Source organism: Sander lucioperca, chromosome 6, assembly GCF_008315115.2.
Source record: "Sander lucioperca isolate FBNREF2018 chromosome 6, SLUC_FBN_1.2, whole genome shotgun sequence".
NCBI lineage: Eukaryota > Metazoa > Chordata > Actinopteri > Perciformes > Percidae > Sander > Sander lucioperca.
In genome coordinates this window covers 22,511,651-22,531,650 of record NC_050178.1, presented here as the reverse complement: position 1 = coordinate 22,531,650, position 20,000 = coordinate 22,511,651, and the positions used below count along the sequence as shown (strand labels likewise).

Sequence of the window (20,000 nt, the reverse complement as noted above, 5' to 3'; positions counted from 1 at the left end):
CACACACACACACACACACACACACACACACACACACATGTATGGATGTTTCCATTAACATAAACATAAATATATTCTGATCTGGGGGGTATTCCATCAACGTAGCTAAGAATTGCCAGACTTAGGTGTAAGCTTGAAGCTTGACTAAGCTCCACTTCCCAATCTAGCTCCAAGTCGTTCCATCAAGTGAAATCAGCTGGCTCCACTTGACACTTAGTCAAGCCTCACCTGTTAAGCCTCAAGTTGTGCACGCCCACAGGGAAAATAAAAAGCCCATTCTAGTCGAGAACGAAAACTGTCCAAAATGCCGAAAAGCAAGGGAAAAGAGCGTGAAGAAATGTTCTCCGCAGCGGAACAAACCCTCCTCATGGAGGTATATGAGGATTACAGCCACATAATCTGAAAGAAGGGCAATACCGCGGCAATCAATAAAGCGAGGGATGTGGCGTGGCAGAACATTGCCGACAGGCTGAATGCGTAAGTGATAAAGAAATTTAAGTATTTCAGCATCATCATGTTATATAAATCCCCCATCAAAGGGACAAAATATATGTAGACAATAATCTACCAATTGATTTCTTGATGGTTTTTGTTTTAAACTAATCAATTATGTGGACCTATTAATGCAACCAAATCCCTAAAATTAAAAGGAAAATCCCCAAAGAACAAAAAGACAGCCCTAATAAGTAACATTCATATGAACATAATTAAAATAGCATTATTGTTTCACTGCAATTTATGTGAAATTCTCCATATGTTATCATTTGGCAGCCCTAGTAGTAATGTTAGAAAGTGATACTCATCACATTTATCAACTGATTGTTATGCAAATCGATGGGATAGCTTTAATTTATTTCCTGCATTATTATTTATCTAGAATCATTTAGCAAATCAAGCAATTCTATGGAGATGAGGGCCCCTGTTACAGTAACTACGTGAATGCAGGTGACAGCAAATCAATCATCTATCTCCTATCAATCGGAGGCCCTAACCCTTGTTACATCAAAAGAATGATGATCTCTTTAAATTGCCTCTATGTATGAAATGTGCTATAGGGCAGACATGGTGTGTGTCCCTCACGGTTATGTCTCAACAGTAGCAATCTCAGTAGCCAGAGGAGGACCGGCCAACAGGTCAAAATCAAATATAAGAACATTCTTAGCAATGGTAAGTGTTTCATAATGTAATGTGAAATGTATCAATCAAAATAGATGCACAGCTATGAATATATACATGTCTTGCAGCCACCAGAAAGCAGACTGCATCCATGGGTACTGGTGGGGGACCGCTGCCGGAGGAGCTCACACCAGCTGAGATCCTGGCCCTTGGGATAAATAAGGGGCCCAAGATAGTTGGGATCGAGGGGGGGAGCTCCTCCAACCCTGTGGCCCCAGAGATCCGGGCCCCATATGTTGAAGGTATTGTCAATCACATGATGATGATGATGATGATGATGATGATGATGATGATGATGACTATGACGATGATGAAACACTCACCGGTCGAGACAGTGAACTCCAAGATGTAAGCCTAATCATTAATGTACTGGTTGTGTTTGAAATGTTAAAATCACACCTTAATAATGTACCACACACCCTCCTGCAGGAACCTAGGCCTTCCCCAGCTGGCAAGAGGACTACATCTGCTGGACGAAGTGACGTGAGTAGCCATTCCCTTTTACCTTTTACTTTTGGTTGCACTGACACATTAAGTCATCATAGGACATCCGTGCAATTTATAAGCGGTATCTCCTCCATGCAACGGAGTATAAGAGGCTACAGATTAAGAAGATCAAACTTGAGATCAGGAAGATGGAAAAGGATGTAAGTATGAATCCAAATGCACAGCAAAAGGTCATTGTTCTTACTGTAGTTAATGTTCCATTCTGTCTCCACAGCCTGACCTGCGTGACCCACCAACATAACATTCAAATGTTTCAACACTACTATGTCCTGTCTCACTTAGTCAGAGACACTGAACTTTGGTTTTGATTTGATATTAGTATAAATAATAAAAACAAAATATATATTTTATGTTTTACATATTATTTTATCATTCCATGACAGTTGTGTGACTCTGTTTCTGTCTATTGGACATTCTTTGATCATAGATGGTGCTAAGCTTCACTTTTAGCCTGCTACAGACCAGGTTTGCCCGGCAGCATAAGTTACCATGGTTACTTGGCTGGCATTCACATTAGCCACCTTGGTGGAACAGGGTTGAGGCTCAGATTGATGGAACGGAAACCTGAGCCACAGTTCTGGCTTAGCCATGGTTGAGGCTTAGCCAGAGTCATAGTTTCCATGGTTACTGAGTTGGGGCTAATCTCAGCCTCTTTGATGGAACCGAACTCTCACTCATATTAGCCAGACTTGGCCATTTAAGCTTGGCTTTGCCTTTAGCCTGCTTGATGGAATAGGTCCCAGATTACAGCAAAGACAACGTCGGCAGGATTGACGGTAACATAGGCTCCAGAATATTTCCTTCTGGATTGACAGGTGCAATATTAGAAAATCGATAATTCTTCATTATTATTATTTTAAATGACATTTATATCAAAACCTCGAGACTTTCAAACATCAACATGTCATTTATTAAATGTATTTGTGTCTAAATGACATATAAACATCTTTTCATATTCTATGTTGCCTGGAAACGCTTCCAACACGCTGGCGTGTGGCGTGAAAAATAGGTGTCGGTTCTATTTCTAGCAGGCACGCGTTTTCTGAGACGTGCATGTCACGCAGGCAGTGTGCACGCTCTAACCTGTTACCATGGGAGCCCAAATAAAAATGGACACGTCACACAGCTGACACGCTCACGGCACGCAGCTGACACGCTCACGGCACGCAGCCGACACGCTCACGCCACGCAGCCGACACGCTCACGGCACGCAGCCGACACGCTCACGCCACGCAGCCGACACGCTCACGCCACGCAGCCGACACGCTCACGCCACGCAGCCGACACGCTCACGCCACGCAGCCGACACGCTCACGCCACGCAGCCGACACGCTCACGCCACGCAGCCAGTGTGAAGCCGGCCTAAGAGTGACATGACACTGTCATGAACGTGTCATAAACATTATAAACAAGTCATAAACGTTTATGACATAACGCTTCTCTCATTAAGTATCATTCGGTTTTTGTCATGACAAGTTAGGGTTAGAATTCATGTGTTCATAATAGTGTCATGTGTTCATAACAGTGTCATGTCACTCTTATGTAGAGTACTCTTCAAGTAAAGTGTGTAATGGACTCTGACACCTTAATGCAGCGTGTGTGTCCTCCTGCAGCAGCAGAGTGTAGAGGACTCATCCCGCTGTCGTTGACTTCTCCTTTAGAAGTGACTGGAATCAGCAGCTTTAGAGATCTGACACACACACACACACACACACACAGACAGACAGACAGACAGACAGACAGACAGACAGACAGACACACACACACACACAGGCGCATACACACACAAAAACACACAAAAACACACACACACACACACACACACACACACACACACAGACAGACAGACAGACAGACAGACAGACAGACAGACAGACAGACAGACAGACACACACACACACAGGCGCATACACACACAAAAACACACAAAAACACACACAGACAGACAGACAGACAGACAGACAGACAGACAGACAGACAGACAGACAGACAGACAGACAGACAGACACACAGACACACACACACACACACACACACACACATAGGCACACACACACACACACACAGACACACACACACACACACACACACACACACACACACACACACACACACACACACACATAGGCATACACACACACACACACACACACACACACATAGGCATACACACACACACAGACACAGACACAGACACACACACACACACACACACACACACACACACACACATAGGCATACACACACACACACACACACACACACATAGGCATACACACACACACAGACACAGACACAGACACACACACACACACACACACATAGGCATACACACACACACACACACACACACACACACAGACACACACACACACACACACACACACACACACACACACACACACACACACACACACACACACACACACACACACACACACACACACACACACACACGTGCGTCCTGATCCTGTAGTTTTTAACTATAATGATTTAACAAATGTTGATGTCATGAAATATGATGTCATACTGCAGGTGTCCTCGGTGTGCAACGCGGTGGATTGGCATGTGTCCCGTCTGTTTGGCTACGTTGGCGTCGGCGCCGTATTCCAGCAGCAGACTGATGACGGCTGGATCTCCAGACGAACATGCCTCGTACAAGATGGACGCCTCATCCTGCGCCTGGGACAGGACGTCAGCCCCTGCAGGTCAAACACCAAGAAGGTATCTAAGACAAAGTACGTTAGACACTGTGGAGTCTTTCCGCTTCCTGGGAACTATCATCTCCTAAGACCTCAAGGGGGAGCTGAACATCAGCTCCCTCCTCAAGAAAGCACAACAGGCAATGGGGTTGTGGTCGTAAATTATGCAAAATCTTGCATAATCTAATATAATCTAATATAATAATATAATTTCAATACTTTTACGCAGGAAACGCATGTTCGGTCCTCAGCAGTGTTGAATCCAAATCACAATCTTGTTCCTAAACTTAACTAGTCGTGCACGGTTGAGACACAATCGCAGTGACAAAATCTGTCCACAGACAGACAGAGAAATATAGAAAACTGGCAAAGTATTTTAAACATCTCTGCACCTTATCACAGGACCACTGGACATGAAGTATAGGCCGTCCTCTGTCTTACATCTGGTTGAAGTTTTAAAGAGATAATGGTAATAAATATATGAATGGTGAGAGTAAATCTATACGATACTGTAGAGACATCCCTGGAGATGTTTTTTTTTCGCCCAGAGGTTTCCTAAATCATGGTTGCAGCTGTTGCCGTGGTCCTGCTCCGTACCCTGCTACGTCCTGCTACACCCTGCTACGTCCTGCTACGTCCTGCTACACCCTGCTACGTCCTGCTACACCCTGCTACGTCCTGCTACATCCTGCTACGTCCTGCTACACCCTGCTACGTCCTGCTACATCCTGCTACGTCCTGCTACGTCCTGCTACACCCTGCTACGTCCTGCTACATCCTGCTACACCCTGCTACGTCCTGCTACATCCTGCTACGTCCTGCTACGTCCTGCTACACCCTGCTACGTCCTGCTACGTCCTGCTACACCCTGCTACGTCCTGCTACATCCTGCTACGTCCTGCTACATCCTGCTACGTCCTGCTACACCCTGCTACGTCCTGCTACATCCTGCTACGTCCTGCTACGTCCTGCTACATCCTGCTACGTCCTGCTACACCCTGCTACGTCCTGCTACATCCTGCTACGTCCTGCTACGTCCTGCTACACCCTGCTACGTCCTGCTACACCCTGCTATGTCCTGCTACGTCCTGCTACACCCTGCTACGTTCTGCTACACCCTGCTACGTCCTGCTACATCCTGCTACACCCTGCTACGTCCTGCTACACCCTGCTACACCCTGCTACGTCCTGCTACATCCTGCTACGCCCTGCTACGCCCTGCTACGTCCTGCTATATCCTGCTACGCCCTGCTACGTCCTGCTACACCCTGCTACGTCCTGCTACACCCTGCTACACCCTGCTACGTCCTGCTACATCCTGCTACGCCCTGCTACGTCCTGCTACATCCTGCTACGCCCTGCTACGTCCTGCTACACCCTGCTACACCCTGCTACGTCCTGCTACACCCTGCTACACCCTGCTACGTCCTGCTACACCCTGCTATGTCCTGCTACACCCTGCTACGTCCTGCTACACCCTGCTATGTCCTGCTACATCCTGCTACACCCTGCTACGTCCTGCTACACCCTGCTACGTTCTGCTACGTCCTGCTACACCCTGCTATGTCCTGCTACACCCTGCTACGTCCTGCTACACCCTGCTATGTCCTGCTACGTCCTGCTACACCCTGCTACACCCTGCTACGTCCTGCTACACCCTGCTATGTCCTGCTACACCCTGCTACGTCCTGCTACACCCTGCTCTGTCCTGCTACACCCTGCTACACCCTGCTACGTCCTGCTACAACCTGCTACGTTCTGCTACACCCTGCTACGTCCTGCTACGTCCTGCTACGTCCTGCCTCACCCTGCTACACCCTGCTACATCCTGCTACACCCTGCTACGTCCTGCTACGTCCGACTACGCCCTGCAGCGCCCTGCTACGTCCTGCTACACCCTGCTACGTCCTGCTACCCCCTGTAACGCCCTGCAGTGCCCTGCTACGCCATGAACTACTACGACTATTTCTAGTCACTGTTCCATTATGTTTATTGTGACTATTATTGCCACTGTTCATCACCCCCCCAACCAGCACCGTCAGACACCGCCTACCAAGAGCCTGGGTCTGTCCCAGGTTTCTCCCTAAAAGGGAGTTTTCCTCACCACTGTCGCACTAAATGCTTGCTCTTGGGGGAATTACTGCAATAGTTGGGTCTTTGTAAATGATAGAGTGTGGTCTAGACCTACTCTATCTGTAAAGTGTCTTGAGATAACTCTTGTTATGATTTGATACTATAAATATAAATGAATTGAATCCCTGCTTTCTTACCTCTGCTCAGGAGAGTCTCCACCACCTCCAGGTGTCCTGCCTGAGCAGCGAGTGCCAACGGTGTGAGGCCGTAGTGGCTGGGAGGGTCTAGCTGCGCTCCGGCCTCCAGCAGCAGATTCACCAGCTCTGTCTTACCCAGCCGAGAGGCCTCGTGGAGGGGACGCCGGCCGTGGCAGCCCTCCTGGTTCACCCTGGAGCCCTGCTGGAGCAGCAGCTTCATCATGTCGGCACGGTCTGAACGGATCGCTGCAGGAGGACGGAGTCAAACAGAAGATAGCAACCCGTTGTCATTCTGAACTCGTAAAATAAGGACGTTTGGACAGTGGCTGTCAGCGTCTTTCAGCGTGTTTGTGTAACGCACCGGGGAGAGCAGCAGTTAGAGAGGATTTAGAGAGTAGTATGTAAGGAGGTTGGTTGGGGGGGTGGATGGGTCAAACACAGGACTTTCACCCAGGAGAGCAGCGTTCACGTCACGCTTGTCACGCTCGCTATAGTCGCCTTTTACTTTCCTCCCGCGTGTCACAGAACCGTACGCCCACCCACAACCTTTTCCTAAACATAACTACGTCAAAAGGGACTTCAATAGTCCCGACCAAGCACGTTTACTTATAGCGCTAAAGGGACGGCAATAGTCCTGACCAAGCGTGTTTACTTATAGCGCTAAAGGAGACTTTTAGCGTCAATAAGAACAACAAAGGCACCTGACCAAGCGTCCAGATTTTACGAGATGGGAGTGAGAACGTGTTAAAGATAGATTTGAAATAGCTGATGAGGAAAAGAAGCAAAATGTTGTGCCTAAACAACATCTGGTCTGTAGCCACCATCAGTCAGTGGTGGAAAGTAACTAAGAAAATGTACTCAACTACAAATCTGAGATGCTTGTCCTTTACTTACGGAGTCACTGACATCAGTTGCAGATAAGAGCACCCTGAGCAGACTGCTCTCTATAATGGACAATGACTGCCACCCCCTGCACAACACTTTCTCCAAGCAGGAGAGCATGTTCAGTAGTAGGCTCCTGTCTCTGTCTTGTAAAACTGACAGGCTGCGTAGGTCCTTTGTCCCTAGGGCCATTAAGCTCTTCAATGCTACACAGAAGGGGAAGAATGAGTAAGTCTACTCTGCACACTGCCCTTTGTACCATGCCTTCATCTGGGTGCCTTTATACATACACATAACTACCCTGGACTACCCTGGACTGGACTGACTGGACTGTTTGACTCCCTTACTGGCTATATTAGCTATCTGCCCGTTTTGCTAGCTTGCCTGTATGGTCAATACACCACGCTGTCTTTCAGTCTGTATGGACAGTTTTCAACTTTAACTTAAACTTTTCTTCAAATATTGTACTAGTGTCTATGTATGGTTAAGTAATGATTATTATATGTTTGATATATAGTGTAGCCTGTTGTACTTGAATAGATATAGAATTTGCACTGACATTCTCTTGCACTATGATACCGTTGCACCTTTCTGCATTTTTTTCCACACCGCTCCTTTAAACATGCTACAACCTAACTTTACTGTAAGGGCACACTATTCATATCTTCCTTTGTATTTTTGTAGTATGTGTGCGTGGATGTCATATGTCATACAGTATGTCTGTGTGTTTATGTGTTTGTATGATGCATCTCTATCTGTCTGTCTGTCTGTCTGTCTGTCTATCTATTTACTTGAGTATTTTGTTTTTGTGACACCCACATATGTGTGGTCACATTTGTGTTTAAGAGTAATTATTATGCTAATTATTTTGGGTAATGGGTTACATTAATGTCTCAATTTGTATTTAGGATGATGTACATTTACATGATGTAAGAGGAGTACAGTTGTCTTTGGGTAGCAATGAGGTTAAATGTTTGTGTTCACGCTTGTTACTGTGGGGACTGGTAGGAAGCGGCACCTCCGCTGTTTCCTCCGAAGTAGCCACCCCATGCCCCCCTTCCAGCCCCACCCCTGGTCTGACAGTAAGAGAGAGACTTGTTTGGACAATAAAGAAAGGATGTCACAACCTGACAGCTGGAGAGATCTTCCGGCTCACTCAAAGCATCGTACCAGCTGACTGATTGAAAAATAATTGGCATAATAATTACTCTTAAAACGATGGCTAGTATGCACATGCTGATTATACATTAAAACAAAACAACGTAACACAAATGTGACCACACATATGTGGGTGTCACACATGAAGGATCTGAATACTTCCTTCCACCACTGCTGTTGGTGCGTTCATGCCACCTGGGAATATCAGGGACCGCCCCCGTGATTACGTTGTTTTTCCGACTGCCAGCGTTCATGCGTTCAGCATTCACTGTCTAGCGTGTTCTTCTGTTATATTGGCGTTTGGTTTAACAACTTGTTGCATGGCTGCCACCAACTGTTGGGTATAGCCTAGACCAGTGTTTCTCAAATGGGGGCACGTGTACCCCTAGGGGTACTCTGGAGGACTGCAGGGGGGACGTGAGATATTTAACAAAATGTTTAATAGTAACGAGGCTGTTGTCCAGAACATTGTTCCTCTTTATGTAGACTTTTCTTTTTTTCCAACCAAAAATGTGACATTTGTGTCTCCTTCTTTGGACCTAATCTATCCTTCCTTCCTTCTACTGTCCTACTTTTTACAAGTTTCTCGCTTTTTTCAAAGTTATGTCACTGTTTTTGAAGTTTTTGATACTTTTCGACCGATTCTTGCCTTCCTTCCTTCCTTCCTTCTTTCTACCATCTTTTTCCAAGGTTTTGTCTTTTTTACAGTTGTCTCCTTTTCTCATTAGCATTTAATTGCTAATTAAAAATGTTCAGTTACAAGTCGATTGTTTAGTAAATCTATCGCTGACAGCGCTGTACTGTTCCTCTTTATATTGACTATTTTTCTACCAAAAATGATTAGCGCTGGTCAGAGGGTACTTGGCTTAAAGAGACAATTTAAAAGGGGTACATTATTGAAAACAGTTTGAGAACCACTGACCTAGAGCATCAGGAGTGTGAAAACATGAGGCTACAATAACAAAGGACACCCCAAAGCTCTTTAATTACACATTACTTTCCTCACCACAGTTTGTACAAGAGCTCAAAACATAAGGCCCACTTGACTTGAATTGGTTTACTTGTTACTGGCAATAGCACCCAACTTTTATAACTAATTTAAGTTACTCTGTTGAAACCAACGGACGACTACAACCTAAATCGATAGCACATTGTGGACGTTGGCAAAATATATTACATGCATGCGTGAATTTTCTATATTTAGGAAAAGTTTCTCACCCTTCAACATTTGAACGATCGTCGGCTGTGTTTCTGTACGTCAGTTGTCAACAACGCGTCAACAACTGGGAAACTCCGTCAGCTAAATCTAGCCCCAGTTTCCCACCTCTGATTCCCACAGGAAGTGACGTGAATGATGACGTTTTCACTGGGAAAAATGTTTTTCCAATGCCCATGAACGCACGGTGTTTCTTTCCGTTCCTGCAGGAAGTGACATCAGTCAGCCCGGTCTCACAGCAGTTTGTGTAAATGTCACGTTATTTTTAATCTATTGATACGTGTTCACGGGCACGTTTTTCTCGTTTTTTACGTGGTGGCCAGCATGAAAATGTGAAGTAATGTATTTCAATGGGAAGCATATTTCGTGGCCACAGCACAAAAATGTTAGGGAGTAGAATAAAGAGTCGAAAATCCGCGTAGGGAGGTTGGTCGGGGGGGTGGATGGGTCAAACAATATAGGACTTTCACCCGGGCGAGCAGGGATCGCGTCCCGCGTGTGGCTCTTTGTTTCCCGGGGATCGTGGCCCTGCGGCCGTCTTCCGGCGTGTAAGGCGCCCTTTCCCCGTCGGGTTTTTCCTAAACCCAACCTCCGCCATCCCGTTATTGTGGTGCGTCCCCAGCGGGCCGCCGTGCGGCCGCCTCCCAGCTTATGGAGCATCCCTTTCGGCCGCCTCCCGGCCGTCTCCCAGCGTCCTTTCCCCGAGAAAATAACGTGACATTTACACGTAAAAAACAAGAAAAACGTCTTCTATCTCTATCCTGCTATGCAGTGTTGTAATGTAACGGAGTACAAATACTTCGTTACTGTACTTAAGTAGAAATTTCACGTAGCTGTACTTTACTTCGCTATTTAAATTTATGTCAACTTTCACTTTTACTCCACTACATTTCCTAGATAAAATGTATACTTTTACTCCGTTATATTTCCACTAAGCATCTTCGTTACTCGTTACTAAAAAAATAAAATTAGAAGAAATGTGTGCGACTGCAATAAGGGAGGTTTGGCGAATCACTGCTCCTAGATTGCATTACGCACGCTCCGCACACCGCGCGCTCTATTTCAGCGCTTGTTTGTTGCTAAAGGAGGAGGAGGACGCACAACTGAAACCGCCATGGACGCACGAGCACCTACTGGAGGACCTCCCGTTACCGTAGACGACCACCCCGACGATAGTGGTGAACTCGGTGAACAGGGTAGTGGTGAAGATAACGTCATACACCCGTGGCCGTATTAGATATGGGAAGATATGGGAACCCTGAATATGCTTTATGCTTTACTATAAGAAAGCCACAATAAAGTTCACAATAAAAGTTCTAACTGCTTGCTTTTTAAAACTTTTTACTTTTACTTCAAATACTTAAGTACATTAAATATCAGAAAATTACTTTTGATACTTAAGTACAGTATATATCAGATACTTTAAGACTTTTACTTAAGTAATATTCTAAAAGGTAACTTTCACTTCTACCAAAGTCTTTTTCTAGTATGATACTTGTACTTTTACTCAAGTATTGCTTTCTAGTACTTTATACAACACTGCTGCTATGTTTGTAATTCAGTGTTTGTCTTTTGATGTCGTTTTAGCCTAAATCACTGATTTGTAAGTGTATTTTATTTTATTTTATTACCCTGTGGCTAATGCACTATGTACAGCACTTTGGTCAGCGCGAGCTGTTTTTAAATGTGCTATAGAAATAAACTTTACTTACTTACTTACTTAGGTCCCCGTGAACACGTATCAATAGATTAAAAATAACGTGACATTTACACGAACTGCCGTGAGACTGGGTTGCATCAGCCTACCTAGAAGCATCGGGGAGTCCTGGTCGTGGTCCTGGCTGTCCGGCTGAGCTCCGTGTTGGAGGAGGAAGGAGGCGTTTTCTATCAGACCTCCGTCTATTGCCAGGAAGAGAGGAGTCTGACCATGAAGAGTACGGCTCTCCACCATGTCTGAGCCTGAAGCTGGAGAACAGGACGAGTTTCATTAATGGGGTGTTATGTTGTTGTGGAAGTTTACAGAATCAGTAAAGTGGATAGAAACCGTTGAGTGTGAGCTGCAGGATGGTTAGGTTGCTCTGAGCTGCTGCTTCGTGGAGAGGAGTCCAACCTCGGCTGTTTGTCTGTGAAAACTTGTCTCTGTGCCGGACGCCTAGCTCCTTCAAGAGCTTCTCATTACCTGTAGGGATGGAGGGACAGTAACTGTTAAACCGAAACTCTCGCCAAAATGCAACCTAGGGTCTTTTTGTGAATGTACCCGAGTCAAACTTTCGTTTAAAACATATTCAGGACGGAAGCGCCACTTTTAAGATGTACCGTATTCTCGTTTTTGGGTCAAATGGTCTTTTGAATGGGAGAGCTAGGGACACTTTGATGCTAGCCTCAAAATATCTATTTTTAAACCACTAAGAAGGCTCGACACAACAAGAGACTTTGCTCCAAGTATCACCAGGAGCTCTACACCTTAACTCCACCGGTGACCAAGATATACTATAACCAGGAGCTCTACACCTTAACTCCACCGGTGACCAAGATATACTATAACCAGGAGCTCTACACCTTAACGAAAGCATTGACAACATTGGTAGTGTACCCAGAGTTTACTAAAAAGAAAGGTTTTGAAAAACTCACCGTAGCTCTTGTTGTTTCGGGAGCGTGTCTATGTTCCCTGGGTCCTATGTTCCCCGGTCTGTTACTTTTTCCACCATTACTGCCAAATTCCATGGCAAATAGGCCTATGTAGGCCTACGGGCTGTTTGACGCGCATATGCAAATAGGGTTAAATAGGGTTAGGGTAACCTGGTTATAGTATATCTTGGTCACCGGTGGAGTTAAGGTGTAGAGCTCCTGGTTATAGTATATCTTGGTCACCGGTGGAGTTAAGGTGTAGAGCTCCTGGTTATAGTATATCTTGGTCACCGGTGGAGTTAAGGTGTAGAGCTCCTGGTTATAGTATATCTTGGTCACCGGTGGAGTTAAGGTGTAGAGCTCCTGGTTATAGTATATCTTGGTCACCGGTGGAGTTAAGGTGTAGAGCTCCTGGTGATACTTGGAGCAAAGTCTCATGTTGTGTCGAGCCTTCTTAGTGGTTTAAAAATAGATATTTTGAGGCTAGCATCAAAGTGTCCCTAGCTCTCCCATTCAAAAGGCCATTTGACCGAAAAACGAGAATATGGTCAATCTTAAAAGTGGCGTTTACGTCCTAAATATGCTTTTAAATTAAAGTTTGACTCGGGTACATTCACAAAAAGACCCTAGGTTGCATTATGGCAAGAGTTACGCTGTAATATTTAAAATGCTATCCCTTTATATCACCACTAGGAGGGGCCAATGGCAGACATTTTCTTTCCCTACATTCAAGATTCAAAATCCTATCTAATAAACCCACAATGAGGAAATTCACACTGTTGCAGCAGCGAGGGATAAGACACAGATTAACACACAATAATAAATATAATTAAAGAGAATAAATATTAAAATAGTAAAATGTATTTACAGTATTGTATTGCACAGTCACATGTTTTATTGCACGTTTTATCAGTCCTGGTGTGTGTGTGTTTAGTCCATGTGGTCTACTGGGAGCAGTCAGAGTCTGACAGCATTTAGCCACTACCCTTCTGTCTCCCACCACCAAGAACAGAGCTGGCCTTCTTAATCAGCCTGCCCAGTCTTCTCCTGTCTGCCACTGCAATGCCACTGCCCCTGCAGACCACATAGAGAATGGCTGATGCCACCACAGCATCATAAAATCCCCCCGGCACTATACATACATATATGGGCTTTAGAATATAAGCAATTTTGAATATTAAAGTCCCACTGTATTGAATGAATGAATGAATTTTATTGGTCGTAACCAAAGGGTAGGGTCAGAAGCTTTAGCTTATATCAGGCTGCCCATTCTCACGTTTTTAAGAGTAACAAATGCATGCATACACTTACCTACTACTGCATAATAATAATGTATACTTTACTAATCCCACAAGGGGAAATTACAATGTTTTCACTCTGTTGTTATTATACATACTACACACAGGCCTGAATTACACACACATGCTCAGTACCTCTACATGCACTAATGGAGAGATGTCAGAGTGAGTTGTACTTGTACTCTGCACAATGACAATAAAGTTGAATCTAATCTAATCTAATAAAGAATATATACAGCCAGCCACCGGAAACTAAGGAAGTCAACCTGAGTCAACGCAGCCTCTGCTAAACCCATAAAATCCATACATTTTTTAAAGGATATCTTAAAATGTAAATACCTTTTTTTACAGTAAATAAAATCACAACAAAAGCATTCAGTGTGTTACAAGCCTTGTGTCCTCCCCCCTCACCTTGTCTTATAGCAGTGAAGATGCTGTCTGCAGATTCAGGTCCAGGGCTGTGTGGAAAGAAGATCTCAACTTAAACACATCACACACAAGAAGAAAAACTAAACTCCGGTAAACTCAACCGGTAAAGTCATCTGAGCTTCACCTGCTGGGAATAATATTACAGTGGCTTGCATAAGTTTATGAACCCATGCTAAAGTTGATTAAAAAGAGGCATTAAAATCCATCTTTTGGAAAATGATCTCAATGCCTTAATTAAAAATAATTGGAAAAATCCAACCTTTAAGGACACCAATTTTCTTTGTGAATGAATAATGTATCGTAAATAAATAAATGTTCTTCCTTAAAATACAGGGGGCATAAGTCAGTACACCCCTATGTTAAATTCCCATAGAGGCAGGCAGACTTTTATTTTGAAAGGCCAGTTATTTCATGGATCCAGGATACTATGCATCCTGATAAAGTTCCCTTGGCCCCCACATCATCACATACCCTTCACCATACCCCACATCATCACATACCCTTCACCATACCCCCACATCATCACATACCCTTCACCATACCCCACATCATCACATACCCTTCACCATACCCCCACATCATCACATACCCTTCACCATACCCCCACATCATCACATACCCTTCACCATACCCCACATCATCACATACCCTTCACCATACCCCCACATCATCACATACCCTTCACCATACCCCCACATCATCACATACCCTTCACCATACCCCACATCATCACATACCCTTCACCATACCCCACATCATCACATACCCTTCACCATACCCCCACATCATCACATACCCTTCACCATACCCCACATCATCACATACCCTTCACCATACCCCACATCATCACATACCCTTCACCATACCCCCACATCATCACATACCCTTCACCATACCCCCACATCATCACATACCCTTCACCATACCCCCACATCATCACATACCCTTCACCATACCCCCACATCATCACATACCCTTCACCATACCCCCACATCATCACATACCCTTCACCATACCCCCACATCATCACATACCCTTCACCATACCCCCCCTCCTCACATACCCTTCACCATACCCCCACATCATCACATACCCTTCACCATACCCCCACATCATCACATACCCTTCACCATACCCCCACATCATCACATACCCTTCACCATACCCCCACATCATCACATACCCTTCACCATACCCCACATCATCACATACCCTTCACCATACCCCCACATCATCACATACCCTTCATCATACCCCCACTTCATCACATACCCTTCACCATACCCCCACATCATCACATACCCTTCACCATAACCCCACATCATCACATACCCTTCATCATACCCCCACTTCATCACATACCCTTCACCATACCTAGAGATTGGCATGGTTTTATTTCAGTTAGCCTAATAGCTGTCAAGTCGGCGTCTCTTCAGTGTGTTCTGAGGAACTTTTTGGACCTCGGGGAGACTGATTAGTCTGACTGCCTTTTCTGCCGACGGTCGGCCGTCAGGTTGGTGTGTCCAAAAAGTTCCTCAGAACACACCGAAGAGACGCCGACTTGAGCGTACGTTCTGCACGTGCGCGAGACGTAATACGTCTCCATAACAGCAGGCGGCGCTAATCTGTATTGTCGCCCAAAAAATTAAAACCGTAAATGAGGGAAGATCTCTCTAGACCTGGTAAACACAGAGCAGGCTGTCGTCAGTCCTTGTTTTCATCAGAGAGAGGTGATAGTAGTCAAGAAGGATCCTTGTTGTCATTACTCGCTGAACGGAAGAAAATACCACGGCTAGTAATAACAAGATACTGGTGTTGGCAGCTCTGGTTTTCTCGTGCACTGATTGGCTAGTCAAGGGTTAGCACTCCACCAATCAGACTGGTCATTGAGTCCGACTGCCCACTGGCCGATTCAACAAGTCAAATCGGCCAAAATGAACGCTGACGGCTCCTCCGACTGACGACGGCACGGGACACACCGAACAGACTCGAGTCACCGACCTCGCCAGACTATCAGACGGCCGATTATCAGGTTGGTGTGTCGGAGCCTTAACACAAACCGAGCATCAGAGAGAAATATTTAACTGACCTCTTGCTGTCGTGTGCTGTGGAGTCTCTGTGAGGTTCCTTCTGTTTGTTGCTCTCCAGCAGACTCTGTTCAATCATGTACTGAGTCTCTGCGTCGTCGTCATCATCCTCTGTCCCAAATCGCACAAACTCCATGATGTTCACACAAAGGGCTCTGTTCAAAAATGAATATTTTAATGAACTTGTGTGTGATCAGCAGGTTGGCGTTGGTTCTCATTGAATGCTTCTGCAGTACACGGTGTACACTACACCACTATAAGGACCTGGGCCGACTGGGGGGGAAAGGGAACTGAGCATTAGGGGTGTGCAAAAAAATTAGAATTGCGATTCAAGCTCTACCGATTCAAAATTGATTCATATAATTCCAAAGAACAATTCATATTTTTTTAAATAATTTTTATTAATTATAATTAAAAAATTAAAATCCAAAAATATTATCATAAAATATTATAAATTATTATTATTATTTTTTTTAAGTGTATGTCTACTGCAATCACAAAGTAACTACATCTACATACTTTGAATCGTTTTTTTTAAATCGAGATTGTTTTTGAATTGTGCACCCCTACTGAGTACCCAGCGCCCTCATGTGAGGAGGGCCCTGAAAGATGCTAGAATGAATAGCTGTGGATGCGGGGAGGGGCCCATAGGAAATGCCTTTCTACAGGGCCCAAAATTCTGAGCTCTGCCCCTGATAAGGACCCCTGAACACTGAAACTGTTCTGTATGCAGGGGCGTGGCCGTAACGTGGGGGGACAGACTGTTCAGGAGGAGGATTTTGATTGAGAAGATCCTCTCCTGTTTATCTCTCCAAATCGCGGATTCCAAGTAGCCCGCAATTAATTTATGATCGATGAAAACACTGACAGGGGGGAGAATTTTTTTGGCCGTAATAGCCCAAATTCGGTGGCCTCTGGCACATTCTAATGCCACTCTCCGCCCTATACACTGATCTTAATTATTGCATATATTATTGAGTTTTCATCCCTATATTCTTTTGTATATATTTTTGTTATATATTATTTTATTATTGCCTATATCTATGAGTCTATCAATCAGCTGATGCAGCCGAGTAACGTGCACACTCGCCTACTTATGGTGCGTTCAAATCAACCCAGACGTGTTGTAAATGTGGGGGACGGAGAGCACCGACATGGAAAGTGCAGGGGACCTGTCCCTCACGTACCCCGTCCCGTGTCTGCTACGCCCTTGACTGTATGTGTATGTGTGACAGTTGGCATCAATCTGCTGCTATAACAGCCTCCTCTCTTCTTGCTTCAGACTTTCCTCCAGATTTTGGAGCCTGGCTGCAGGGATTTGCTCCGATTCAGCCACGAGAGCAGCTCAGTCACCACTAATGTTGTGCACGGGGACATTGTCATGTGGAAACAGAAAAAGGGTCCTCCCCAAACTGTTACTGTTGACACAAAGTTTGAGGAGAATTACAGTCTAAAGTTGCTCCTTGACTTTAGAATAGCATCCTGCAGTCTCTGCAAAGCCGAATCAGTGCACAACTTTAAAAAGCATCTTATAACCCGCTTGTTTAGGTGTGCTTACGGCCTAGCGTAGCTTGTAACTGTGGCATCCATCCAGCTCTCTTCCACCTTTCCTGGATCTTTGCAAATGCATATTCTACAAACTTTATGTCCCTTATATATTGTCATTTCTGTCTATTCTATTAGAGAAGGTCAACGGTACATGACTACAGTTTGTTTGGCCAAAATATCACAGGATGCTGCAGGATCAGGATTTCCCTTCATTGGAACTAAACCAGGAAAACTTAGAAAACACTTAATATATGGACACTGATGTTCAGTGCCAAGAAGTAAGAAGCCACAACAAGCTTATCTAATCGTAATTTACAAATACTGTACAGGAATTAAAATATATATAATATATATATATAATATACAGTATATACAATGTATATTAGATTAGATTCAACTTTATTGTCATTGTGCAGCGTACAAGTACAAAGACAATGAAAGTTTGCGTCCAACCAGAAATGCAAAAAAATATATATAATATAATATATATATATATATATATATATATATATATATATATATATATATAGGTAAATGAACAGAGTAGGACATTTCAACATGTCTGTCTGTCTCTGAAAACAGACTTGACTCTCTCTGTAGGTTTCTGTGCTGACAGACGTCACTGAGTTCTTTACCTTGTGGTTGGTGTTAGGTCGTTGTTGAGGTCTCCTCTGCTCGGCTGTGGAGTCCTTGCAGCTTAAAAGAGGATCTGTCGTTGTTGTTGTCGTTGTTGTTGTTGTTGTTGTTGTTGCTGCTGCTGAAGACTGCAGGAGGCAGAGCGGTCTCTGACCTGCGACTGAAACAAGAGCTGTATGTCTGCATGAGTTCTGTCAATGAGTCCATGCTCCAAACTGTTTAAATAGCGGAGTACTGCCTGCTAGTACATGTCATGTGTGATTCACACATTCTGCACAGAGAAAAGTGGAGGTGCATTAGAGCCCCAATCATTTTTTAATTATCACGTTTAATGCTTGTATGCAGGGTTCAAAATTAACTTTTTCTTCCACCAGCCAAATGGCTAGTGAATGTTCAAATTTTACCAGCTACTCTATAGATTACCATTGTTTTTTTGGCTGGTGAGTGAAGTAAATCTACCAGCCACTTACATATTTTACCAGCATTTGGCTGCTGGATGGTGCTAATTTTGAACCCTGCTTGTATGGGGATAGCTCCAAAACGCCTCAGTAACGTTAGATCCTCTGGTAGGTCACTCTCGGCCATTCCCTCTTCAAAATAAAGGTGATTGGATTTTTCTGCTCGGGCCCCTAAATTGTGGAATAATCAGGGATCAGTCTTCTTTAATGTCTCTTTTAAAAACTCACTATTCTAGACTTGCATTACATTACATTACATTACATTACATTACATGTCATTTAGGTGATGCTTTTATCCAAAGCGCCTTCCATTTAAGTGCTTTCAACCCTGAAGGTGTAAACTCCAGACAACAAGTAGTAAGGGCAAGTACATTAGCTTTAAAATAGGTAATGCTACAAAGAGCCATATGAAAGTGCAGCTTCAAGAAATATATATATATATATACACGTATTTGTTTTTCTTCATGTTTATCCGAGGTGTAGTCTGAAGAGATGTGTTTTTAGCCTCCAGCTGAAGATGTGGAGGTTTTTGGCCGTCCTGATGTCAACAGGGAGCTCATTCCACCATTTAGGAGCCAGGACAGCAACCAGTCTGGATTTGGTTGAGTGATTAGTTGTCCCTCGCTGTGGGGGGGGCAGCCAGCAGGTTGGCTGATGCAGAGCAGAGTGGGGGGGTTGGGGTATAGGGTTGGACCATGTCCTGGATGTATGCTGGGGCTGATCCCTTCATGGCCCTGTATGAGAGTACTAGTGTACTGTATGAGAGTACTAGTGTACTGTATGAGAGTACTAGTGTACTGTATGAGTACTAGTGTACTGTATGAGAGTACTAGTGTACTGTATGAGAGTACTAATGTCTTGAAGCAGATGCGGGCAGCAACTGGTAACCAGTAAAGCTGTAAAGTTGCTTTTTATTGATTTTACTATTTGTTTATTATCTCTCATTTCGTATACGTTATATTAACTGTTTACTTCTTGTCTTTGTAAAGCACTAAATAAATCAGG

General features: G+C 44.4%; 1 protein-coding gene across 2 annotated transcripts in view; it reads right to left on the bottom strand.

Moving 5' to 3' along the window:
- The window catches only part of LOC116051125 (dynein heavy chain 12, axonemal), a 27,083-nt gene extending 8,257 nt beyond the window's left edge, over positions 1 to 18,826 (bottom strand). Inside the window, exons 1-8 of one of the 2 annotated variants that reach the window (XM_036002124.1) lie at positions 18,537 to 18,826; positions 16,356 to 16,508; positions 14,249 to 14,295; positions 11,956 to 12,090; positions 11,718 to 11,876; positions 6,656 to 6,901; positions 4,214 to 4,385; positions 3,268 to 3,373 (exon numbers count right to left, since the gene is read on the bottom strand). In XM_036002124.1, the coding sequence (XP_035858017.1) occupies positions 3,268 to 3,373; positions 4,214 to 4,385; positions 6,656 to 6,901; positions 11,718 to 11,876; positions 11,956 to 12,090; positions 14,249 to 14,295; positions 16,356 to 16,489 (999 nt within the window). In that variant the 5' untranslated portion in view covers positions 16,490 to 16,508; positions 18,537 to 18,826. The remainder of the gene's footprint in view (positions 1 to 3,267; positions 3,374 to 4,213; positions 4,386 to 6,655; positions 6,902 to 11,717; positions 11,877 to 11,955; positions 12,091 to 14,248; positions 14,296 to 16,355; positions 16,509 to 18,536) is intronic. The other variant, XM_031301373.2, reaches the window with a different exon arrangement.
- Positions 18,827 to 20,000: the final 1,174 nt, after the last annotated feature.